At 36.8% G+C, this 25,631-nt stretch overlaps 1 protein-coding gene across 3 annotated transcripts in view; it reads right to left on the bottom strand.

Annotated features, from left to right (window-relative positions):
- Nucleotides 1-25,631, bottom strand: part of CycC (cyclin C) — an 84,859-nt gene that overhangs the window by 24,481 nt on the left and 34,747 nt on the right. For 2 of the 3 annotated variants that reach the window (XM_089088838.1, XM_089088839.1), the window contains exons 4-5: nt 9,279-9,530; nt 5,889-6,087 (exon numbers count right to left, since the gene is read on the bottom strand). In XM_089088838.1, the coding sequence (XP_088944964.1) occupies nt 5,889-6,087; nt 9,279-9,530 (451 nt within the window). Of the gene's footprint in view, nt 1-5,884; nt 6,088-9,278; nt 9,531-25,631 lie in introns of those variants that run through there. The other variant, XM_089088840.1, reaches the window with a different exon arrangement.

The following is a 25,631-nucleotide window of genomic DNA, read 5'->3' on the forward strand; positions in this document are numbered from 1 at the left end:
TCCACTTACCTACACAGGGCCCTGGATCCTACTTATCCACCTATGCACCAAACCACTTGAATCACCACCCTATGTTTTTAATGTGAAAAGCGATACGATACACTGCATTCCACAACCTTTTCTACAGGGAATGAATACCAAGGTCACAAGACCCATTAGACGTACCAATCAGTTTTGTCAACGCCTTGTCCATGCACTCCCCCTCATCCAAGGTTTCAACTATTTCTAACAACTGCATGGTGTTAGAACTGTCTCTTTTCGCATGGGCATAGGACACTGCAATGGCCAGATGTTCTTTGACTCGGCTGGAATATTTTGGGTCGTTCACCTTCACCAGCTTAGCCTCACAGTCCAAAGATATTTTGCTGCATTGGAGAAAGGTCTTTTGAAATTTTTTGAATCGTAGAATTGCCCTATCCCCTGAAACCGTTTCCACTGTCTGGTAGCCATATCGTCTACAATGCCTCATATGATCCCCAGGTTTTGCATCACTACGGAATCGAGACAGACATGTTGGACAGCAGAAACATTCCCCCCTAGGCTTACCATCCCCCAGAACGCTACTAATGTCAGTGATCGTGTTAAAATGACAGATTGCGTTTGGGTGACTAGGCGGTGTGTAAAGCAGCCAAACCCAGTGTTTAACCAAATCAACTGAGGGGCCCCTTACAGGGAAAACCACCCCCTTTCTTTTTAGAGCGAGCCCCATGTTCAAAGTCTGTTTCATCTTGTACCACAGTAACTCCGATATTCAAGTGGGCATTAGACCTTTCAAACATATCAATGGATCGTAGCGTTACTGGATATTTTCCCTCTAAGCAAGAAAAATCTGCTATTGGGAAATGGGACCCCTCCTTCCTATGTACAGCCCAATTGTCTAAATTCATCTTGGTAGGGTCCCGAGTTAGAGGCTCGAATGCTGATATGAGGAAAGCATATCTGAAACACTTTTGATCTGTTTCAAAACAAATCAGCTGGACACCTTTACAACCCTCTAGATCTGGATTATATTTTAAAACTGTACACGTGTCCCTATGCCCCCCTCTTAAAATAAAATCTTTCTTAAATTTACAAAAATTAATGCTTAAATTTTCAACAAAAAGAACTAGAGACCCACTACTATTGCCGTTAAAGTTCTCGAGATGCATTATAGTTTTATCGACCCAATCTATGAATACACCATAAAAATTTTCTAAATTCGAATACAACGCACGCATTTCAAAATGTACATAATGATAGTACACTTCGCTGTTCTCATCATTTAAATAGAACACCTTTAAAAAAATAGAGACCTTAATTTAATCCCTACCTCCCCACAACTGAATTTGATTCTCCAGAAGTGCACAAATTTTTTCTACATAGGCATGCACAATTTCTACAGGATCATAAACAAATTTCCCCCCAATAAGGGCATTAGAAGGATCACCAAACACTGCAGCGAATAGAACTATATTATTTAAAATTCTGTTGGACAGCTGAAAGTCTGGGAGAGTTGTCTCCCCCTCCCCCGCGTGGATATTATACCCTCCCCCAAGCTGTTTAACAATATCTTGCAAATGTTCCACTTCAGTTGTTCGAAGTGGAGTCGTGAGGGGATAGGTGACTTGAGGCTTCCCTGTTACATCCCCGGTAAAAATATCTAAAAATTTTCAAGTGTTCGGGCTAAAGTCTACCAGCTCAACTGCACTACGAGTATAATATACAATTAAAAATTAACAAAAACAGTCATCAATATTATCTGAAATTTGATGTAAATCATCCCATAGTGAATTGTTGGGGGACTTCACGGGTGCATCCTCTTCTGCTCTAACTGACGGGGTGGGAGGAGATTGCGAGTATGGAACCAGGAAAATATATAAATGAAAAATTAGCTTATTTTCAAAGTGTTCAATTCATCCCCTACTGTTTTTTAAATTTAGACTATTATTTCTCAATAAAATTTGGTTAATTAAACTGAAGATAATCTAAGATATGACAAAGAAGGCGACAATTTGTTCATTTATTTTAAAAGTGTTCAAATTTTTTTTTTTTTTTGGGCGCGGCCCCCAGCGCCCCCCCTAACCTTGTCCCACAGCGCGTCCCGGACCATCCGTGGCGCTTTTCGGAGCCACAGCGCATCCCTGTGGCGCGTCTCGGGACCCACATCGCTTCCTGCGATGCGTCTCGGGCCCGTGGCGCACCCCGGTGGCTCTTCCCTGTCCCGTGGCGCATCCCCCCGGCACGTCCCTCACCGTGCCCCCACAGCACGCCCCGGACCCATCGGCGCATTCCGGGCTCCGCGGCTCCCAGCCGGGTACCGAATGCCCCACAAAACCATATTGTTAGGTGGCATAAGTCGTTTTGCCTACTCTCCGTACAGGTTGTCTATGACTTCAAATGAGCGTACATTATTTTTAATTGCGTGTCTGTTCTGTTTCCAAGCGCATTCTCTTGGAAACATTTCAATTAAATTTGAGAACCGTTAACTCAGTATATCGTCAAAAATGTTTCCACATCACTAAAATATTGGCAAGGCTTTGTAAGATTGAAAGTTATTTTAAAATATCCTTGCGCAAATTACGGGATCCATTTGTGACAAATAGATAAATGTGAATAATCTCACTCAGTTCATTCTCTTGAAACTTTGTGATAATCAATTGTGAAAAATAGGGGATTTTGAGTTTCAAATGGTGAGCATTAATTGAAATTACCCATGAAAAATATTCTCTTATGCCATAACGTCGAAGAGATAGGGGGAATGCAGAGAAAATAGCAATGTTTAGTGAAAACAACATTTCGACTTTCAAATGCAGTGATTATTAATAGAAATTACCTAAAAATATTCTCTTATGTGATAGTGAAGAGATAGCAATGATTAGAAAAAGAGTGGTTTCTTTGCAAAAATTACATTTAGATATCTCCGAGGGAGGGGGGAGCAGAGAAAAGAGTGGTTTCATTTTAAAAAATTACATTTAGATATCTCCGAGGGATATAAATTTAAAAAAATGGTTGGGGTGAGGGGTTAATATCTCACAGAGATAAGTTTATATTGGGATTGAAAAGGACTGAAAAATGAATGAATAGAAAGGTGTGAAAAAATACTTACATTTACATATCCCGGCTGCACTTGGGCACCCAAAGGACCAGGTAGTGCATGCTGGAGGGTGGACGGGGCGATGTCGCTATGTTCTTGTACGACTGGGCCGGCTATTTCACGATCTTGCATAGCTTCGGCAGGGTTCACCATATAATAAGAAGCCGTCCACTCTCTCTTTAACTTAAACCCAGGCTGCATTGGGGCTGGCACTGATGGGGCTGTCTTGTCATCTCTGGCTTTCTTGGAAGGAGGGGGCACGCATTCTTCATAATTTTCCTTAAAAGAAGAGAAAAAATTAGTATCTAAATAATTTGTCCCCTTTTTTACAGAAAGAAAGTTAGTATCATCATCCATGTAATTTTGTCTAGAAATGGCATTTATCACTAAGAAAGCACAACGTAAAAAAATTTGTGAAATATACTAATTGCATCCTTTTTGAATCTAAGAATTACGGTTCACTGAGCCCTTCAACAGCCGACCTATATACCTCCGGCTAATTTCTTATTTTTAGGTGTTTATGTTATTTTCTGTTTTTAATCTACATTTTGCATGCCTTGTTTGATGCATTTAAAGTATTAACGGTATTTTTTATCTTTCCATATCCTTTTACGATAGCTGGTATTTATCACACACCCAGAAAAAACAGCCCACGGAAAATAACCCCCACGGAAAATATCCCTGAGAACAGACCTGGGAAAATACCCCCTCCCTCCCCCGACAGATAGGGTCAAAATGCTATTCAATTTACGCATAATAAAGCAATGTATCTTTTTCTTAAACTCACCCCCCCTTACTTTTCACACGAAGAAACAGTTTGTTTTCACCTTACAATGATGGCGATAGACTTGAGGCATGGCCCCCTCCCCCTTTCGCCAATGTCCTAAATATATTGTTAGATCTTAATTTGAAAATAACGAGATTTCACCGGTTCTCCAAAAAGAGATTGTATATGCCTGCGCTTAATAAATTGCAATTGTCTGCATGAAAGCGTTTTAATTTGACAGGAGAAACAGTTCCTTTTGACTTTGACTGCTGCGTTCCTAAACACGCCGGAAAGGGGTGACAGATAATTATAGGCCTCGCACCAGAGATCCTTGTGTCAAATCAGAGCGAGCTAATAACACTAGAGCGATGGATGTCTCAGATAAAAGATTACAATTGAGAAAATTGCATAAATTTAACGAGTAATAATTACTTCTTTTTGCGCGAGTTTTGTTGTAAACCGGCGCGGGGGGGGGTTAGGTGTTGAGGGTAAAAGAAAATATTTTATGTATTTAATTTTGACGGAGAAACAGGGCCTTTTGACTTTGGCTGCCGCGCTCGTAAACACATAGGAAAGGGGTGACAGCTAATTTTAACCTTGCGTAGAGCATTATGTCAAAACCAGGTTCGGTTAATAACAACAGTGACGGAAGTCAATGATCGCTTTTAGCTAGGATATAGACACTTAAAATTGCATAAATTTAACGAAAGAAAATTATTTCTTTTTGCTAGAATTAAGGTCGTAAACAGAGGGGGAAGGAAGGATGGGGTTTACGTAACGAAAAAAGAGCGTATTTTACACTTTTTTATCGAGTATAAACATCATATAGGGACGTTTGTATAGGGGGGGGGGGTTTACCCGAATAGAGGAGAGGGTGACCACGGAAAACAATTTTATTTTGAAAATAAAAAATGAAAACAGAACTTACATTGCTAATTGTGGCTGCCATGGCTTCAAGTTCATCAATAATTTCATATGTTCTATCCATTGTGTCACAATACTTTCTGATAATTTAATCACATTGCATGCCCGTTATATACGAAATATCAATGGCGAATTGTTATGTAACGGGGAAACCATATGTAAGCAGGCCTCTGATCGGTTGAGAAGGAGGATGTATCCGGCTCGCTGATTGGCTAAGAAGGAAACACGTGATCTAACTGTTTCCGGGAAAGTCATAACATTTGGATCGAGAGCAACAACAACAAATACTCTTTCTGGACACCATGACATTCGCCTCGAGCATGTACATGACCAAAACAACAACAAATACTCTTTCTGGATCATAACATTCGCTGAGAGCGTGCACTTACAAAAACAACAACATCGACCTTGACATTCGCTGAGAGCGTGCACTTATGACAACAATAACATCGACCTTGGAAAAAAGAGGTCATTGACCCCATTAACCACGTGTTCTCCCTAATGACTCTATGCCCTTATTTGGAGCCCCGTCAGTATTCTATGCCCATATAAGGAGCCCCGTCACGACTCAATAAGGCATCTCTACTGGCATGCCGCTTCTTATTAAGATTTGAAATTTATTGAAGAAACAGAAGTTCCCTTTCACCTCTCAGGTTTCATAGCTGTTCTTGAAAATAAGGGCACGCAAAAATGATGCGAAATGGATTTGACAAAACTAGCACAGAATTTCAAAAATAAACAAAAAGAATATAAGGTTTTCAAATTCAAGAAATGACAGTCCAGACATTTCAATCAATGGAGAGGATTGAAAAGCAAAAAAAGATACAAACTTATTAATAGAGGAAAAATAATTATAATGAAAAAGAAAAAGCACACATTACCTAACATAATTAATAAACCAAAGCATACTTTAAATTTCTTGGCATAATAGCTTCTATATAGTACTTTACTTTCAGCTTTAATTTTATCTTCACAAACGGATTAGAATCCGCATCGTCTAAAAACAAACCTTATTATTTTGGTTACGCATGCAAATTCACATTGATCCATTGGTCGGGATTCCCAGCCTCTGGAGCCTTTAAAGTAAAACTTCATAAAATTTAAGAAAAGAAATGACTCGCTTACCGACTTGGCTGCAATTTAGGCTTTGGCATTTTTGCAATTAGTCCTTGTATTTCCTTCTTTTCATCAAAATTTTTGAGCAGCTCATAAACAGACAAAATAGTTTTTATCACCTCCTGAACTCGCTCCATGTCAACATTTAATTCAGCAAACCAGTTTTTCACATCTTTTTGATGAATTACACATGCTATCTGTAGACAAGCTGGAAAAACATAGAAAAAAGAATCTAAGATAAAAAAAAAACAGTAAAGACAAACAAATAGAACAAATTACAGCAGGATCTAAGAGAAAGCATCAAACACTGTATTTGCAATGATTAGCAAGATATTTTCTGGTAGAAACTATTTACTCGAAGAGCAATAGACCCTCCGAGTCTCAACTGAATTCAGTAGAAAAAACATTAAGCGTTCTAACAATGCATTATGGGGGTCCTTTATGGCGTTTCTGACCTTTGTGGATAGACAGAGAGTGCTTAAATTCATATCATCACCAGTCAAAACTAGCCCGATAGTATCGCTGAGCTTGTCTAGAAAGAATTGCACCCTGATTTTAACTAAAATACAGTATAATATAAAACATATTAGCATGACAGAATTGGCTAATGGGTACAATATATGAAAATTTCATACGTTTAAGTCCTTCATAGACTGCTCAAAACTGTAGAACCAACATACTGATTCAACCTCAGTAAATTAAGGTTTATATTCTCTTTGAAACATACGACTTTGGCACAGATTTTCCTCTGTAACTTGTACAGAAAGAGAAAAATACATATATCATTACATTCATAAATTTCAGATCTATCCCTTAACAGTGCCAGAATTATGATTATTAATTTGACTTATTCTGAGATTTTCTCTTCTTCCAGCAATTGCCAGTGTAAAAAAAAAATCCAGAAAATGCATTTCTGTTGATGGACAACACAATTGTCATCTCACGTTGAAACATTAAAACCAAAGATAACACCAAAACTTAAAAAAGTTGAAATATAATTCAACTGCCAGGTTTATTTATATTATTAACCTATTATTCTACTCTCTGGCTTATTTCTGTTAATATATCTTGTGGTCTAAATTAAAACTTCATTTAAGTATATTTAAAAAATCCTATATGAGGTTAGGCCATTATTTTTGTCAAACTGTAAACCTAGCAAGACAAAGAGAAACTTAAGTAAGAGACAATAAGTATTACCCACTGTATATAAATAATATAACAGTTAGATCACGGCTTAGTGATTTTTGGCTAGTACATCCTCGGCGCGTACAAACAGCTCCTCCCATTCAATCTGCCATCAGCGGCCCAGTGTATATTACCCTGGAACACGTATTTTCGCAGAAACTTTAACAAAATGCCTTTGAAACCAACTCGAGATGTCGAAACCTACTTGTAATTCCTAAAAACACCAAATAATAACATTGCACTACTAATTACCGATTAATATATATGTATTGGAATAAACTAATTTAAAATTAGATTCTTTAAAATTTAGTGTTACAAAGATGAAGCCAAGTTTAGCGTTCAAGAGAAATCTGACTTGTCTACCCGCGAAAAAATGGAATGTCGCTTATGTTTATATTTGTTCTTATGTTTATATTTGTTTAAATGTTCTCCGGAGCACTTGCATCTCGGTCCTGCTTTGTATAATGGTCAAGATAAAGAATGATCATACTGTATTATATTTATATACAGTGGTATTTCCTTAAGATTAAAGTCTTTAGGCTACTTTGAAAAAAAAAGACGATTCAACATGTATCTGCCTAAAAATTTGTAAACTAAAAAATGCTGTATCTATATTTACTTTAAATTCAAGCCCCTTCTTAAATTCATTTTATCTTTCTTTCAATGACAATTGATGGATAATAAGCCAAATAAATCAGCACTCTGGCCTTGAAATCATAGTGGTAGGTCTACACAGTCGATAAGCCAAATTTACAATAAATGTTTACTACGACAATTTATCAAATAAGAATCGGTCATAGACTTTTGAAAACACTCTATTACTTAGAATTTCGTTTTCCATCGCCTTAATGCTTGAATCCACTCTAGGTGTCAACTCCTTCCAAGAGTTTTGTTTTGAATATTGACTTCTATGAAAGTTTATTAGGTTTATCAAACCGTTTCTTTTTTAGGTTACTAAAAAAGTAACCTTACACTTGATTATATCAAGTATAATCAAGAAAAGATTTCTGAAGTGGCTTGGTCATGTAATGCAACGCCCAGAGGAGACCCTAAGACGCCAAGTCCTTACTGCAGTGCCTCCCTTTTCCTGGAAGAAATAACAGGGAGGCCACATCCAGTCATGTCAGAACGTTGTAAAGAAGGACGTCGAACCACTAGGCGGTTTCCGGAAATACGGCTACATGTGGGACAAGTCGTAGTTTCAACTCATTCGACCGCAGATAGAGGACAGATCACCTTGGCAGAATCTGGTCCAACAGGTTCCTGGTGCCGAGTTCGGCTGAATAGCCTGTGCCTCGTCTAGTAATTGGTAGGTAAGAAGTAGATAAGTAGGTAAGTAGTAACTAAGTAAGTAGGTAAGTTTCTTTTTTAGGGTATTTTTTGTCTTAAAATTCAATTTTTTCCCTACGATTAAAGTAGATCAGAAAATACTCAAAAACTTTATTGCACGAAACAACTCAAAGGAACCAAGCAAATACATGAACAAGCCATGCAATGGAAACGAAAATTCCAACAAGAATTATGGAGAGGAACTATCAGTACTGCTATTATTAAGAGAAAAGTCTGGCTAACCTTAAAACGAGAGTTATTTTTGAACGGATGAAAGCACGGTACCGGATTATGTAAAAAGAAAATAAAAATACTAGGTTAAAAGAAATGTAAACTCCAATTAAAATTCCAATAAATCTAATTAAAATTTTAAAGCCTGGAAAAATCGAAACAAATTAAAAAATTAACAACAATGTTCATACAAATATGTATTATCTATCCTTGCAGGAATTTCCAATTTTTGATAAAAATTTATTTACCGTCATTCAGTCTACAAAGCTACATAGACCTTTTGGAGCCCAAATCGACTCTGTTCAAAGCACGTAGTTTAAACTTATCCTTTCATGGAAAATAAATTCATTAAAAACAAATAAAAAAAAACGCGTCTCCAAATATACTAAAAACTAAAAAATTGAATTTTCCTTCTATCAGGAAAAATTGAAAATTCTGACGGCTAATAAAAGCATGGGAGATCATGACATAAAACTTGCTCTTCGAATGGTTAAGAAATGTCATGACTGCCACCGATTTTCATGTTTAATTTTGAAAAATAGCGACTATTCCTGGTTGCGAGAAAATGTTGGTGTTTTTCTTGTTTTTAATATACGTGGAGACTAAAGTGTTTTTCTGGGAATTCAAACTACCAAGCAACAAAATCAAGCTTACCTAATGCAATCTGATATGGCGGGAACAAGAGAGAAACATCTGTTCTAAGGCTATCATTCACAATTTTCCAGGCTAAACCTAGGGTCTGGTCATCGAGACTCAAGTCACCAGCATATTGGAGAAGAGGTCTATAGGGCTGATATACAACAAGGCAACAGTCCATATTTTCAAGAAGGTAAAATTCACATTCAAGTATATGATTGGCTCTGTATGGAAACTCTTGCTGAAATGCATAGCCATACTTGGATTTCACTTAAAAAATAAAAATAAATTATTTGATGTTATAGCTTGAATAGCATTTAATGACACTTAGTCAAAGTCAGAAATACTAGCGTCGAAATGTTGATCTTAAAAACTACAATAAAAAACCAACATTTTCTCAACAACATCAAATTAAGACATAAATCATGGACATATTCGAAAATACAACTTGAAGATGTCTGTACTCTATCCCACATTACACTTCAATACCCTTCTAGAAATAGGCTAGTTTCTACAATAGGTAGAACACAAATGACACCACGTGTTTTCTGTGAATAGGACCTTATATCTAAATGCCCAATAAATACTATGCTTAAAATTCTTGGTGAGGATAAACGCAGATGGCAGCAATGGAGTTACCCTGTCCTGACTTTTTATGATGCTGTCTATGTTCCGCCGACTCTATAACTTCTCACAGAACATACTTGGTGCACACTATTTAGACGTAGAACTTCAAAGGGTGAGTGGGGGACTACCCCCAATGATTTCAACCAATCAGAAAAAAAACGATTTTGTAAAATTGCTGTGAAATACTGCTATTTTTGTCAATCCTTCAATAAATATACATTATTTAAATTATTGGTAAAAAAAATCAATAAAACCACCTTGATTTTCTCTCCTTGTATCTTCATCAGAGGCAACGCTATAGCGTTGCCTATAGTAAAGGCCATACGGCCCCAATGTTTTATTATTTACTTCTTTTTTTTCCAGAGGCACTTCATATGGAAGGGGTCGTCGTAAAAACTTCAAAGGGGGCTCATTTGATTAGAAATCGAGAGTTCTAGTACTCTTTTTAAGGGTCAAAAGTGATTGGAAGGCAACGAACACCCCTTCCACGCCCAACAGTTCCCAAAACACATCCAATCAAAAATTTGAGAGAGCCATATTGCTCTACGTACTTGATTTCCAGATAGAAATTATGTTTTTGAGGAGGACACTCCCCCATAAACCCCAGGGAACGGGATGTAAGTTATGCCCTCGAGGCATATAAGTTTTTTATAGAAAGGCTAGTGCCCTTTTTAATAGTCAAAAGTGATTGGAGGGAAACTAACCCCCCTCTACCGTGCCCGCCATTTTCTCAGACATATCCAATCAAAATTTTGAAATAGCTATTTTGTTCAACGTGGTTGAAAATTCTGGAAATTAAGTCTTTGAGGATGACCCCCCCTCCCACACCCCTTTGGGCAAGGGTTGTAAGTTATGCCCTGGGGGCATATAAGGTTTTTATAGAAAACGTTGTCGTAGAAACTTCAAAAAGGGTTCATTAGATAGGAAATTTGAATGGCTAGTGCCCTTTTTAATAGTCGAAAGTGATTTCAAGGCAACTAACAACCCTTCCACGCCCACCATTTCCCCAAAAAAATCCAATCAAAATTTTGAGATGACCATTTTATTCACCGTAGTTGAAAGTTCTGGAAATTATATCTTTGAGCATGACACTCCCGCCCATGGTCTTCAGGGCAAGGGTTAAAAGTTATGCCCTGGGAGCATATATGGTTCTTATGGAAGGAATGCTCGTATCAACTTCAAAGAGAGCTCATTTGATTGGAAATTGAAAGTTTTAGTTACTTTTTAAGCGTCAAAAGATATTGGAGGGTAAACAGCCCCCAAACACACCCTTTTTTCCCAAATGCATCCGATAAAAACTTTGAGATAGCTATTTTGTTAAAAATAGTTCAAAGATCATATAACAAAAACTTCGGTATCAACACACCCCCCCCGGGCCCGGGGGCAGGCGTTGTAAGTTACGTCCTGAGGGTATATATGGGGGCATATATTGGAAGTTCTAGTTCACTTTTTAAGAGTGAAAAGAGATTGGAGGGCACCTCGCCCTCACCCCCCTCCTCCACGCTCTTGTTCCTCAAACCCATCCGGTAAGAACTTCGAGATAACCATTTTTTTTTTAAATAGTTCAAAGATCATATAACGAAACTCCAAGATCGACACAGCCCCCAAGGGCCCGAAGGCAGGCGTTGTAAGTTATGCCCTGTGGGAATTTATGGTTTTAATGAAAAGGTTGATCGTATAATCTTCAAAGAGGATTCATTTTATAGGAAATTGAAAGTTCTAGTTCAATTATTAACAGTCAAAAGAAAGTGGACGGAAAATATCCCCTTCCCCCGCCCCTTTTTTCCCAAATGCTTCTGATAAACATTTTGAGATAGGTATTAAGTTCAAAATTGTTTAAAAGTCAGATAACAAAAACACAGGTGTCGACACAACCCCCCCCCCCCCTAGGGCCCAGGGGAAGGCGTTTTAAGTTATGCTCTGGTGTATATATGGTTCTTATGAAAGGGATACTCGTATAAACTTCAGAGAGGGCTCATTTGATTGGAAACTGAAAGTTCGAGTTCATTTTTTAAGAGTCAAAAGAGATCCGAGGTCAACTAGACCCCCCCCCCGCCTTCTTTTTCCAAGCTCATCTGATGAAAATTTTGAGATAGATATTTTGTTTAAAAAAAAAAATAGTTCAAAGGTCGGATAAGAAAAACTCCGGTGTCAATACAACCTCCCAAGACCCGGGAGAAGGCGTTCTAAGTTATGCCCTAAGGGAATGTATGGTTCTTATGAAAGGGAGGCTCGTATAGACTTCATAGAGGGTTCATTTGATTGGAAATTGAAAGTTCTAGTTCACTTTTTAAGAGTCAAACGATTTAAGGGCAACTAGCCCCCCCCCCATACCCTTTTTCCACAAACCATCAGCTACGAATTTTGAGATAGCCAGTTTTTTTTTAAATTGTTCAAAAATTAGATAACAAAAACTCCGGCGTCAACACAACCCCCCAGGGCTCAGGGGGTAGGCGTTGTAAGTGTTGTCCTGGGGGCGTGTATGATTCTTATTAAATGGATGCTCGTATAAACTTCAGAGATGGCTCATTTGATTGGGAATTCAAAGTTCTAGTTCACTTTTTAAGAGTCAAAAGATATCCGAGGGCAAGTAGCCCCCCCCCCCACACGCCCTTTTTCCCCGAAGCCTATCCGATAAAATTTTTAAAATAGCCATTTCATTAAAAATGATTCAAAGGTCAGATACCTGTGTTGACGCAAACCCCATGGCCTGGAAGCAGGCGTTGTAAGTAATGTTCTGGGGGCATATATCGTTTTATGGAAGGGTGCTTGTATAAATTTCGGAGAGGGTTCATTTCATTGGAAATTGAAAGTTCTCTTTCACTTTTTAAGAGTCTACAGAGATTGGAGGGCAACTAGCCCCCCCCCCCCCCCTCCACACCCTAAATGCATCAAATAAATTTTTTTAGATAGACATTTTGTTAAAAATAGTTCGAAGTTCAAATAACAAAAACTCCGTTGTCGACAGAGCCCCCAAGGGCCCGAGGGTAGGCGTTGTAAGTTATGACCTGGGGGCATATTTGGTTGTTATGGAAGGGATCCTCGTATAAACTTCATAGGGGGCTCATTTGATTGGAAATTGAAAATTGTAATTCACTTTTTAAGAGTAAAAAGTGATCGGAGGGCAGCTATCCTCCCCCCACACTCCATTTATTTTTTCTCAGACGTAATTCATATAGAAGGGGTCGTCATATAAACTTTAAAGGGGGCTCATTTCAAAGGGGGCAAACTTTTTTCTCTTTAATATTGTTACTTTGATACCACTTTTGATACTTTGATGAAGATTTGATTTTTTTAAGTTTTAAGTTTTTTTTCGTTTTAAGCTTGATTTTCATATTCAATCTCAGCATTACTCGCTTTAGGATCTATTTATTTATTTATATTATTACTTGTTGTATATTTTTTTCTATGCTTGTTTATTTAATTTCTGTTCGTTTCGGGTTTTATTTATTCTCTAATAGTTATTTCCGGTCGTTTTGAGTTTGAATTTTAACAGGTATTTGTATCTGCTGAGCTTAAGTTTAAAATGCCCTTTACTTTTCTTTGAAAAACTTATTTTTCGGAAAGTTTTTTTTAATTAGTGACATGATATGACTCTCTCTCTCTTTTCCCGAAACCCGTTCTCGATCAGAAGGGATGAACTGGTCTCATGTATTATAATTATCGGCACCTGAACATGTCCACGGGAAATAAATAAGTAAATAAAAAAGATGACTAAGGCTTTCTGTGCAGGTTGAACCCTTTAAATACCGTTTCACATTTCAAAATACAAAAGGCTTAAGATATTTTATTTTTCAAAATACTTTTTTGTTTATTTCAAAATAATCAAATTATTTTTTGACTGCAGCGAATGCTTGCTTGCCGTGAATTCCATGTTAAATGTTTGTCCATTCTAGCACGTTTCTAATAGGTTATTTGTCTTTGAGCTCCCAATACAACTTTTAGATAAGGTGAATTTTACTATCGAAATGAATTCCAAAAGTAAAAATGTTGAAATTACCTTTCTTATCATAGGCAGCGCAATAGCGCCTAAGTCATATAGTCGCAATAGCGCCTAAGCCTAAGTCTAAGAGGAAAGTGGTTTCATAATACTTTTTTCTTTTTCTGGGCAACTCCATACCGAAGGAGCGGTCCTAGAAACTTGGGAGGAGGCTTATTCGATTGAAAATAAAAAGTTGTAGCACCCTTTTTAAGAGTCAAAAGTGATTGGAGGGCAACAAGCCCCCCTAACAAGCTCTTTTTAGCTTCCCGTCCTCCTTTCGATCCCCCAAAAGACATTCAATCAGAACTTGGAGATCCATTTTGTTCAATATAGTCGAAAAGTTTAACAGCTACGCCTCCAGGCATAGCATAACCCCAAAGACTATTGGACAAGGGCTTTAAATTATTTTAATGCCCATTGCGTACTGTAACCACAACTAATAAAAACTCACCAAAGTACCAAGCCACCCGAGGCCAACAGAGCTACACACGCTCCTCCTCCGCCCCAATCTATTCTGAGCTTCACAATTCACACACTCCCACAAAGTTCCAATGTCTTTTAAATACTTCCTTGTGACCTATTTCCATCCCATTTGGAGACGCCTTGCTGTTCGTTTTGCCTTAGATGGATGGCAAAAAAGAACAATCTTTCTCAATCTTTTATCTTTCATCCGTAAAACGTATCCTAGCCATCTCCACCTATCTCTCCTTACAGCCCTAGAAAGTGGTTAAAACAATATTTTTGCTATAATTTGTCGTCTGAGCTACGGTCAGTCAAACTGGTGTCTAGAATTATCCATACACGACTCCTCTGGAAAAAAATTAACAAATCTTCCGTTGCCTCTCAAGGCGTCAACGATTCTCAGGAACGACTAAAGGACATTGACACTAACAGGGAAAAGACACAATGTGCACTCAGATTGACAAAAAGGCGTATCTGCAATATCTCAGAAACGGAAGGTGTATCAAATCGAAACTTTTACGGCATGTGAAGGAGGATGTTGAACTACACCAAAAGCCACTATCTGCAAGTTGTCAAATGGGCGTGTCTGCAATATCTAGGGAACGGCTGAGTGCATTAAGTTGAAACTTTCAGTGGAAGTTTAGGAGGGTACTAAACTAAATAAAAAGACAATGTTTACATCAATTTTGACATAAAACAGGGTCTGCAGTTCTCAGGAATGGGCATTAAAGTAAGACTGAAGAGGGATTTTGAACTAAATCAAAATGTGTCATGTGCATCAACGTTGTTAAAAGGGCGTATCTCCCATATCTTAGGAACAACTAAGGGTCTTTGCTAAAGCGTTCAGGACATTTAGTGAAGGGTATCTTGAACTATATCAAAAGACGATACGTGCATTCATGTTCTCAAAATGGTGCGTCTGCAGTTTTTCAGGAATGACCCATGGTATTTAGTTAAAACTTTCAGGATAGGTTGAACTAAATGAAAAGAGTAGTAAGCTTGTATAAGATTTGAACGATACATTCAACTATACATTCACGCCTACATGAATATGCAGTACAGTTTCACGTGCACATTGCAAAAAGCGAGCAATCCTTTACCTATAAAGTGGTCAAGCACGTTTTGAGAGTATAGTCGAGATTGTATAAGACAACCAGACTGGTTTTTGAGGCAACATCCATTTGTTAGGGCCAATCAGAGAGAGAGAGTGGAGGTTATTCTATATACGATAAATCGATTGGTGAGTGGATTAAAATAAAAGGAGTGATTTTCATTGCAATTCATATTAGTAAGAGAATTGAATTCGGAGAGAATAGTTTATTTGAGAGGATATTAGTAGAGAAAATGAGTGGAGCATTTACACTATTAGAGATTGATGGTGGAGCCGATAGCAGCAGCAAAGATATACGAATACCAAACGTGGTTGTGGAAATAACCGGAAGCTGTAGACTATGCCTTGAATGGGACGATATGTATGCTAGATACGTGATATCATTAAGCAAATTTAAGCTGGAGGAGCAATTATGTTTTGCTGCGAAACTGAATATTGTGCATATAAATAGACTTCAGGCAGCATTAGATGCGCTAGTGAAATATATTGATGAGAACAAAATGCATCAGTGAATTTCTTGGTGTGTATCTTGACTGTTTTCTCTCTTTTAAGCCTCATATAACTCACACCCGTTCCCTCATCTTCCGCCAGTCTTCAATGTTGCACCGGGTTAACTCATTTCTTCCCCCAGATGTTATGCTTTCTCTTTATTATGCTTTTATATATCCTTACCTTTCTTATTGCTGCTCTGTCTGGGGTAATACTAATAAATCTCTTCTCTGCTCACTTCAAAGAGCCCAAAATAGGGCAGTGAAGGCTAATTTTCTTCTCCCTCGGCTTTACCCTTCCTCTGATCTTTATAATGATACTGGAATAGCTCCGCTGGATCGTATTGTGGGTAAAATTAATCTTTATTTAGCGCATTCTGCTTTTCTAGGTACACTTCCACCGCCTCTACAGCAATTTTTTTCACGGACAGGCTCAGGTAGGTACTCTACTTTTCTACGTAGTTCTTCTCGTAGATTTATTTTGCCCAAACGTTCATCTACAGCAGCCCAGAGGTCTCCTGTTTATAAATCAATTCAATTATGGAATTCAATCTCACCGGATGTCCCGTTATTTCTGTCTGCAAAGGCAGTTATTCGTCGTGTATTTCCAGTTTAGTAATTTCTCTCTCCTTCGTTTATTTTCCCTGTTTTCTCTTTTCCTAGTGTTTCTCCTTTTGTATTTTTCCCTTATATATCGTTATTCTTTTTTTTTTTTTTTTTTTTTTTTTTTTTTTTTTTTTTTTTTATTGTATGGTATTGTTTATTCTCTTTAATCTTTATTTCATATATATTGTTTGATTTAGAGTAATATTTATGGTTGTCTTAGTACTTTATTATTGTATTGTAAGGCCCACAACAAGCCAAGCTTCATGGGCTAAATAATTTTTCTTTACGTTTGTAATATAGTTTAGTATTAATAAAATGATTGATGATTGATGATTGATTGAATATTATTGTTGTAATTATGCTCAATAAAATTGTTTCTAAATCAAAGGTATTTTTCTTTCTATAGTAGACTAGCGTATATTTTTTAGAGTAGAAAAAATTCTAGTTAGTCTGAAAAATGGATAGATTTGAGAAAGAGCGAATCATGGGGAATCTAGTGCTTATGGAAAAACGTTTGATTCTAGATGATGATTTTTTAGAGCTGCCTATTCAAAGGAAGATATTTTCTCAGGGAATGCTTGTCGATATAATGAAAACTGATTATCTATTATTAGACTATTGCATGAAGCTTTTACGTCCTGGTCCAAATGCATTTACACAATTTATTGATATATTAATCACAACATGGCAAAATGATATTGTGGATATGCTTTTATACACTAGTTTAGAAATTTAGTACTTTTTTCATGAGAAAGATGGTGTTCAAGGATGATTTACTCCTCTCTCTCTCTCTCTATCCCACTCAATTTGTTGTTGTTGGTGCTTGCTCAGTTTCATTGTGGCAGTGAGAGTGTCAACGCATGAAAAAAATGTTCCATACATGTCCACTATGCATGTACACACTGGGCAGCTGGTCATCATGTGAGAATTGCACAATGATTGATGAGTATGGTGAAAAGTGTAGATTATGCAACCTGTGTAAATTGCATAGAGGATATGTTGTGCAAATTAAAGGCTGTAATTCCTGTCTTGAAGAGGTGTGTGACTCTCATCCTAGAGGGCACCTATGCTCCAATTGCCACTATGATAAATGTAATCAATGGGAGAATACATATCCCGGTATGATTGGAAAGAATCCTAAGCGTGATTTTAGTTTATTGCTACGAGATTGGTATCGTCGTGGTTTTAGATTGTTCTGGGAGGAGGAGCAGGGCCAGCGATTCAACTGTTGGAACAACAAAAGAATTAGGTTTCTACTTCATAGTTGTGAAGACAATGGGTATTATGATGATACGCCCACTGATTTTCATATGGCTGTGATAGAATGGAATTCCCCACTCGAGGACACTATTTGTAATATTATTTCAAATAAACTAATTGAAACACGTGGATTCTGCAGAATGAATGAGAATAGTGTCATTGACTATACAAAGAGATATGACAAGAGTAAAGTTACACTCTACTGTAGAAAATGTGACCCTGACATTGCAGTACATCAGGATCAGTATACTGTGAATTCAGATAATCTACCTGCATTACTTGTGGTCGACAAATATCTATACCTAGTAGAAGATGAAATCTAAAGAGTAGAAAAGTCGTTTTTATCATGTATATACATTTTTTCATTTTTTTAGTAAAAAAATTCAAATTCAGTTTTAGAACGTTTTATTAGTAGGGGCCTATAATAAATATTAATTACAGTTATAATTATAGTTTCTACTAAAAAGTCATTCAATCGATGAAATTCAATGTACATGTCAAAAAACCGATTGTAGGTTTAGCCCTAATATCTGAAAATGAAAAAGAGTAGGACATGACAGCCACATGTCTTAGTCGTTAAATTCTGTACTCTTCTCTGATTTTGAATAATGGTTTTCCCACTACTTTCAATAAAGTTGCTGATGTGTGGAGTGTATAATTTTTACGATAGGCCAAGAGGATCAAAAAATTCAATATTCTTCGCTGTTTGAAAGATGCACAGCCAATGGCCTGTCTTCAAAGTCGATGGACTGCTATTAACAATGATTAGGATATTGTTAACACTTGGAATTGTTTCAATGAAGTCCGATGGTATGCAATATGACTTGTACTAGAACATTTATGGATCCATATTAAATACGTGGATTATTTGATTTGTGTTCATGGTGCTAGGTATAGTAGAACACTCCCATCAGGTGTGATTTCCTCATAAGTTTCAAATTGCCTGAATGATACTAGCGTTATACTCTCATTTAAAGCTTTGGTAAATGTATACTCTAAACTTAAATTCCATATTCGTACTTTAGTCATATCCTCGGCCCCTGAAAAATTCTAAACAATTGCCCAATGATTTTTTGAAAACATTGAATCACTTATTCCATTTTCAAATAGTTGAGAATCATAATCTAGGGATTGCATAGCCAATTCGTACAGAGTTCTTTAGGATTTTTTATCAAGTGATAAAGTGTACAGTGGAATACCCTTCACTTTGAACTCAAGGCTAGATAGACCAAAAAAATTTAAATTATGAGAGGATTCAGTCCAGGATCCAACGGCACTACCACTCTTCAAAAAGGCCAAAGCCAATTTTGAGGGGATTCATCCATTGACAAAAGATTAATCACTATAGCTAAGAGAGCCTCTGGCAATGTGATGTTGAGTGGTGATCGTACGGGGGACAAGAAGTTTAATGTTGTTACCACTGGCTTTTAGCTTTTCCACTGCCAATACAACAGAGCTCATAACCAGTTGGTTTCGAACGCGGAGAGTTTCCGCTGAGATAATGGCTTTTGCATCAGGTGCTTCTAGAAGCATTTGTCTCAGAATTAAATTTGAAGTAATATCTTGCAGCTTTATGTCACTATTGCCACTGAGTGGTAGCTATAAGGATATATTCAATATTTCAGGGTTTAATTTTCCAACCAGTTGCTACTCCTGGTTCACTGCAGCAGTCAACTCGCCATCAATGTCAATGATTAATAGATATTTTTAACCCAATGATTCTCCTCTCAAACCAGTGTGTGCGTTTGGTGGCATCATTATAAGTTGTATGTAGATTGAATATTAAAACAATCCATTGCTAATTCTCACCATTGTTTAACTAACAAATACATTAATTTGTTTGAACAGGTTGTGTAAAATACAGTTTTCGCAAGAGACATAATTAACAACAGTTGGAATTTTATTACCTAACCGTTTCTTCACCACAAAATTTAAATCAATAAATGTTTATGACAAATCAATGAAATAGTCTTAATTGGAAAATATTTGAAAGTTTATATTTTTCGGGAGGGGCTGTTGGGGTTGAAATTGTTCATTGTAGCTATACTTTCATCATTGAACAGATTCAATGAGGACCTGATTAATGGGTTTGCTTCTTTCTGGGGGGAGATAAATCATCTTAAGAGAAGAAATCTTTCTTTTATATAACAATCTTTTTCTTCTTCTTGTTCTGCTTATTGGTCTTCCTTGTTTTATTCCTCAAAGTCCTTGTTGATGTCTTTTACTTCCTACCTGAGTGGAGCATAATGAATAGTTTATGCACACGCATCCTTTTTAATCCTTCCCCATTTTGCCGATATTTTAATCGCTCACCAGTGGCTCTTGCTGAAGATCTAATATTTTCCTTAACACTTTCGTTGAAATTTTTACCCGACCCCCAGTCCTGTAGTGTTGAGGCAGCAAAATTTGATGCAGCAGGTACAAGATATTTTCTGGCAAGGGGTAGTGCAGAACGAAATAGCCTAGCAAACAAGCTACCAAGATCAAATCCAGACATTGTAGTACGCCCCTTGTAGTAGTCCAATCTATTGGCTATTTGACGGGGACTCAGAGCACCAACATAGCAATCGATATCTGGACAGACAAATGGAATTCTTCTATTGTTCATTTTAGGTGATTGTGCTGTCGTCGTTGATAATGGGTCGAAAATGACATGTAATCACTGCTAAGCCTTTTGTTATTGCTAGAAGATCACCCAATTCACTTCTTAGTGTTAACTGACAGAGTTCCAAATATGAAGTGTTTACAGGAACATACTGAAGATGTATTATATTATAGTGACGAACAAGTTCATGAGTTGTTTTTCGTTCAAGAACATGTAGGTGGGGGTGATTTGAATTACAAAGTCTCGATGTTTCAACAAAGGATGCATATAGAAAGATGCAAGAGTCCAAGGCGAAACCATGTGGTTAATCAGCAAAAATAACTTGATTCATCCCGTAAACGGTGCCAGCATTCTTCCCATTGATCATATTTTGTTTAAAGCCAAGAATGTCTCTCAAATTATCATTTAGAATAATTATTTCAGTGTCAACAAGCGACCTAACGTATATCCTATCGTGTTCCAATGAATAATTAAAATGGAATGTACCATTCCTACGATATGAGATTTTTCTATTGATTGTACGACACAAATCTGTCATATTATCATATTCAATATTTCTCAATTTAACATGTGGATATTCGCTAGATTTGAGTGCTTCAACCCATTCATAGTTGACAAAGAGAGATCAATCGAAAGGTATAGCCTTTATATCATACACACAATCTTTTTTCAGGATTTGAAAGGTATATTTGAGAATATAGTCAACAAGAGACACTTTAAACGCACCGTCATCGAATTTTATGACGAGGGAGAATTTCGTCCGAAAATTACTTGTCTTATTCAAGTCGTTGTAGAGAGTATCGGAAACGTTGGACTTAAATCTTATATAGAAATCATTGGGCATTGATCAATATGTTCAACACCGATCCAAGAATCAAAATCAGAGTTGTATCCTAGCCACCGACCTAGTTACTGTTTCTTACCCCTGCGTGTACGAGTCTTTACTATCTTTTTAATTTGACTGCTTCAACTACTGCTTTTAACTTTTTGAATCTCAGAGTTATAAATGTCGCAGATGATCTTGTCATCTTCTATATCATGCTGACTATAAACTATGAGATTGTCGTATAGAATTTTTACAACTTTAAAAATTTCAATGGAACACAAGTAATTCCCCTTTTCAAAAAAATTAGTTGTTTTATTAATTCGAACAGCATGACCGACGTTTAATTTACATTTCTTCTTCTCAATCATTTTACTAGCATATTTTTTAGGAGAGGTTTCATTTGTATCTAGATCAAACTTATGAACTTCCGTTGGTGTTGAGTTCGACAATGATCGGTAGGATGCTAATAAAAGATCAACATAATTTTAAATAAATCATGATTAAAAGCCTGTGTATTTTTAAATTTACAATATTTTGAAATTGAAAGTCGAATAGTTCTTATCAATCGGACGGCCAATGAAGCTTTTATGTAAAGGTGCCTATGATAGAGCAGTGCACTATGTCTAGTAATTTTGCAACATGGATATAAAAAAATTGAAAACTATAATCTGTATGAATTTTTTTTATACAAATCATGCTCGAGAACATTTTGTATAGCCGGAGCATCTTCAGTTTCCCTCTTTAATCGCAATGGAATTGTACGTATAAAACGACCACAAACAGTGTTTGCAAGTAAAATGTACTAGTTGGGGGTATTTTATTGTTATTGAATCTCATCTAGAGTCAGGAGATCTGATTGCATTATATGCAATGGGAAAAAGGCTTTAGTTTTTCGATGATGATTAGCACGAAGTCTTTGATTTCTATGTAGAGTAACTGGATTCATTTAGCAAATAGTCATGTGCACTTGTAATGGGAACACCAATAACGTCAGAAAGATTGTCTGGGGAGCTAAACTTTTCTACCCCGCCTATATTTTCGTAGGGACTTTTCACAAATTCAACCCTTCTGAACGTAAAGATACAATTTAGCGTCTGCCATTTACTTGAATGTGAGGCATGGTTTCTGCTGTGGGTGATGATGTGTTAGTGCATTTTCACTTTTTTCTAGCTATAAACGGTAATTTTTTACTCGTCACCGTTTTCAGGTTTTTACTTGTTGTGCTAGTTTTCTTCCCGATGTATATAAAATCTTCTTCTTCTTCTTCTTCCTCTTCATATTTTAATGGTGTTGTTGTTGATGTCGATGGTGAATGTTCATTTAATTTTCTTTGAATTTGTTTATTGATAACATAACTTTTGTGAAAGTTTAGTGTATTTATAAAGTTTTATAGATGAAGCGTCAAATTATAATAGTACTTTAAGATTTGTAAAAATATCATTTATTCAATCAAGTAGACTAGAGCTGTTACGCTGAATTTAAATCCTTTTTACGTCGCCGTCAGTATCAGTTTAATCTTGAACACTTTCTATGAGATAAGAAAAAAGTGGTGTTATGTTTGCAAAATATTTTTTGGGCAGTATATCTATAAATTCCAGTAAAAATTAGTCCAATTCCTCCTTCTTTAATTGTGTTCTAGCAGCAGCAGAATCCTGAGGAGATGATTCTTTTTTGTGATCAATACCACTGGCCTTCGCAACGATAGGACTTATGTTTGTACACTCGGCGAAGTGCATCTTGAAGTAAAAGCAGTTTCTTTTCATCCTCAATAATCTTGTTGTCAATGAATTTATTCAGATTGTTCTCAAAGTCTTCCACGGGTGAAAGAGACAGCTCTATTGACTTCAGTACATAGGGCTTTGCCATTCTCTCTAGAGAAAACTGTTTAAAAATCCTGTATTTATTGAGAATAAAAGTGAGGAAAAGCTACTTTCCGCCTGAAGAAGTCGTTTTCTTTTAAAATTCTTTACTTTGTTTTTAGAGGCCAATGTACGTACAATGGAACGATGTTGCTTTAGCCTGTTGCTTAACTACTTCTGGCAGTTGAACATTACCCTCGGTCAAATTTAAAGAAAGTTCCGATATTAGATTAATGAAATCATTATCAATGCAATGCTCGGGAATGGCTTTCCTGATTAAGGGTTTTTGAAGTGCTTAAAACTGAAAATAAATGTCTATTTTCATGTAGTTTCTCTAATGTCATGATAGCAACTAAGAGGTCTTTTTAGAGTTCACGGAGAGATATAGTGTAAGTTAATCGTCAAACATATCTGTGACCGAAAACAGATCCTTAGCTGTGTTTTGATGAAAATCGAATAGAACATAGCCGTAGGATCTATTCGTTGTATGATTATTTTCGGAAAGTAGAAATATGGGGATTATGGGGTATGTTTGCTTATTGAGTTATTAGCTAGTTAGAAACACGAACAACTTTGTAGATAATATAGTATGTACATTGCAATGCAATTGTTCCCATACATTTGATCTGATGAAAGAGATTATGTAGAACTAGAGTAACGGAAGTATGTTCGTGATGAGAGTGAACAGTGAATAGTTTTACCATTTCTTGGGATCATTGATCTAAAGATTCAGACAAATCGTCAATAATCAGCCAAGAGTTCGGTTAAATAATGCTTAAAACCTCAAGCTACTGCGTAAATTATATTTGCACCTACCCTGCTGTGCCACTTGCTTTTATTTCATCGTATGACTCTGGCCAAATACTGTACCAACAGTAGTTTTTTTTCGGTTTTTCCATAAACATTTATCGCAATTTTTAATTATTTTAGTTAAGAGTGTTGTTTTGCCTGACATTGACGGCCCACACAGAAACGATCTGAATGGTGTTTTAAATTGATACATGTTCCCTTCAACAGTTTACCTAGACAACTAACGGTAGGCTATGGCTGTCTAATGACTAAATAATTTCCCTACTACTACTCCGTTCAAGAATAATAAGAAGAAGACGAATAAAGAATCATATTTTCTTTTATTATACGCATAAAAAAGTAACAACACTTAACAAATACTACATTGAACATGAAAGCACATTAAACATGGAAAAAAATACACTTTTTAAATTTATTTATAATAAACAATACAACATTTACATAAGTACTACAAAAAAAACACTTTAAAAAATACACTTTTTTTTTAATTTATTTATAAAAACATAAAACATTTATTAGAATATGCACATACACTTAAAATAATATCCCACACTTTTATTTACAGCATTTTAAATTTGGAATGGGGTCCCCCCCTCCGGGGGGGGGGGCGGCGGCCACTGCGGCGTTTAGAAAGCGCCACGGGGCCCACAGCGGCGGGCCGGGAAGCGCCGCGGGCCGGGAAGCGCCACGGGGCCCACTGCGGCGGGCCGGGTCGGGAGCGGAGGGGGTCATTAAATAGTGGAAATTGCTCTGCCTTGCACACACACATTGAAAATTGTTTGTGGTAAAGAAAAAAAAGAATTTAAAAACACCCATTACCCAAAAAAACCCTCCCACCCAATTTGTACTTTTTTTAAATGAATTTAAGTTAATTTTTATAGACCGAGTTGTTTTCTGTACTCTACACATTCAACTCGGTCTGAGATTAAATAGTGACCGTGTGGTAGTACCATCTCACCATCCTCAAGTACATAGACTTTGTCCGATATGGCCGACATGGCGTTTTTTCGACATGGGTAAAGAGAATTCATATCCAAAAAAACTGCGTCCGACTTTTCATCGGTGTGCTGTCCAGTCGGATCAGTTTTCATGATACGGTCCCCGTGAAAAACATACCCACCACTCATTGATCTCTGTACAAACAGATGTTCATCCAGATCCGCGATTAGACCTTTTTCTTCTTTTCTTATTTTAAGAATCAAGTCCATCACCCGACTAAGAGGAAAAAAAAATAAAGCTTCATCAAACCTAAATTCTCCATACGTTTTATCCGTTTTCTAGGACCCAATGTCAAAAAGAGTATGTAAATTACTGATCAAGCAGATTTTAAAGTAGTTCCATCCATTTTTACATCTGTCCTTTGCCCAAACGCTATTAGCAAATTCGTAGTCGGTAGTGGTGCACTCACTCTCAGTAAGAGAATTGTAAAAAGTTTCAATGGGCTATAGTGACACCTCATCCAGCTTCGAGGCACAGTTGTAATAATCATATGGACATATGCTCTTAAACATTAATAAATCATGCATTTCATCATCAGGGCCGCCCTGTTTTAGGAGGGGGAAGCTATTAAAATTGTCACTTTTCTGTACCTGAATCAATTGAGTTAAGTATTTAGGGAAGAAGCTTAAAGAGTCTAAAAGACGGATTTTATTCAGGCACGTGTTACCCTTGTCAACTGTTTTCCACCTGAATTCTAGCAGCAGTAGCTTCTCCGATGATTTGGCTATGATATTAT

This window comes from Artemia sp. Qi Xiang Cuo, chromosome 5 (assembly GCF_049724085.1).
Source record: "Artemia sp. Qi Xiang Cuo chromosome 5, ASM4972408v1, whole genome shotgun sequence".
In the NCBI taxonomy this organism is placed as follows: domain Eukaryota; kingdom Metazoa; phylum Arthropoda; class Branchiopoda; order Anostraca; family Artemiidae; genus Artemia; species Artemia sp. Qi Xiang Cuo.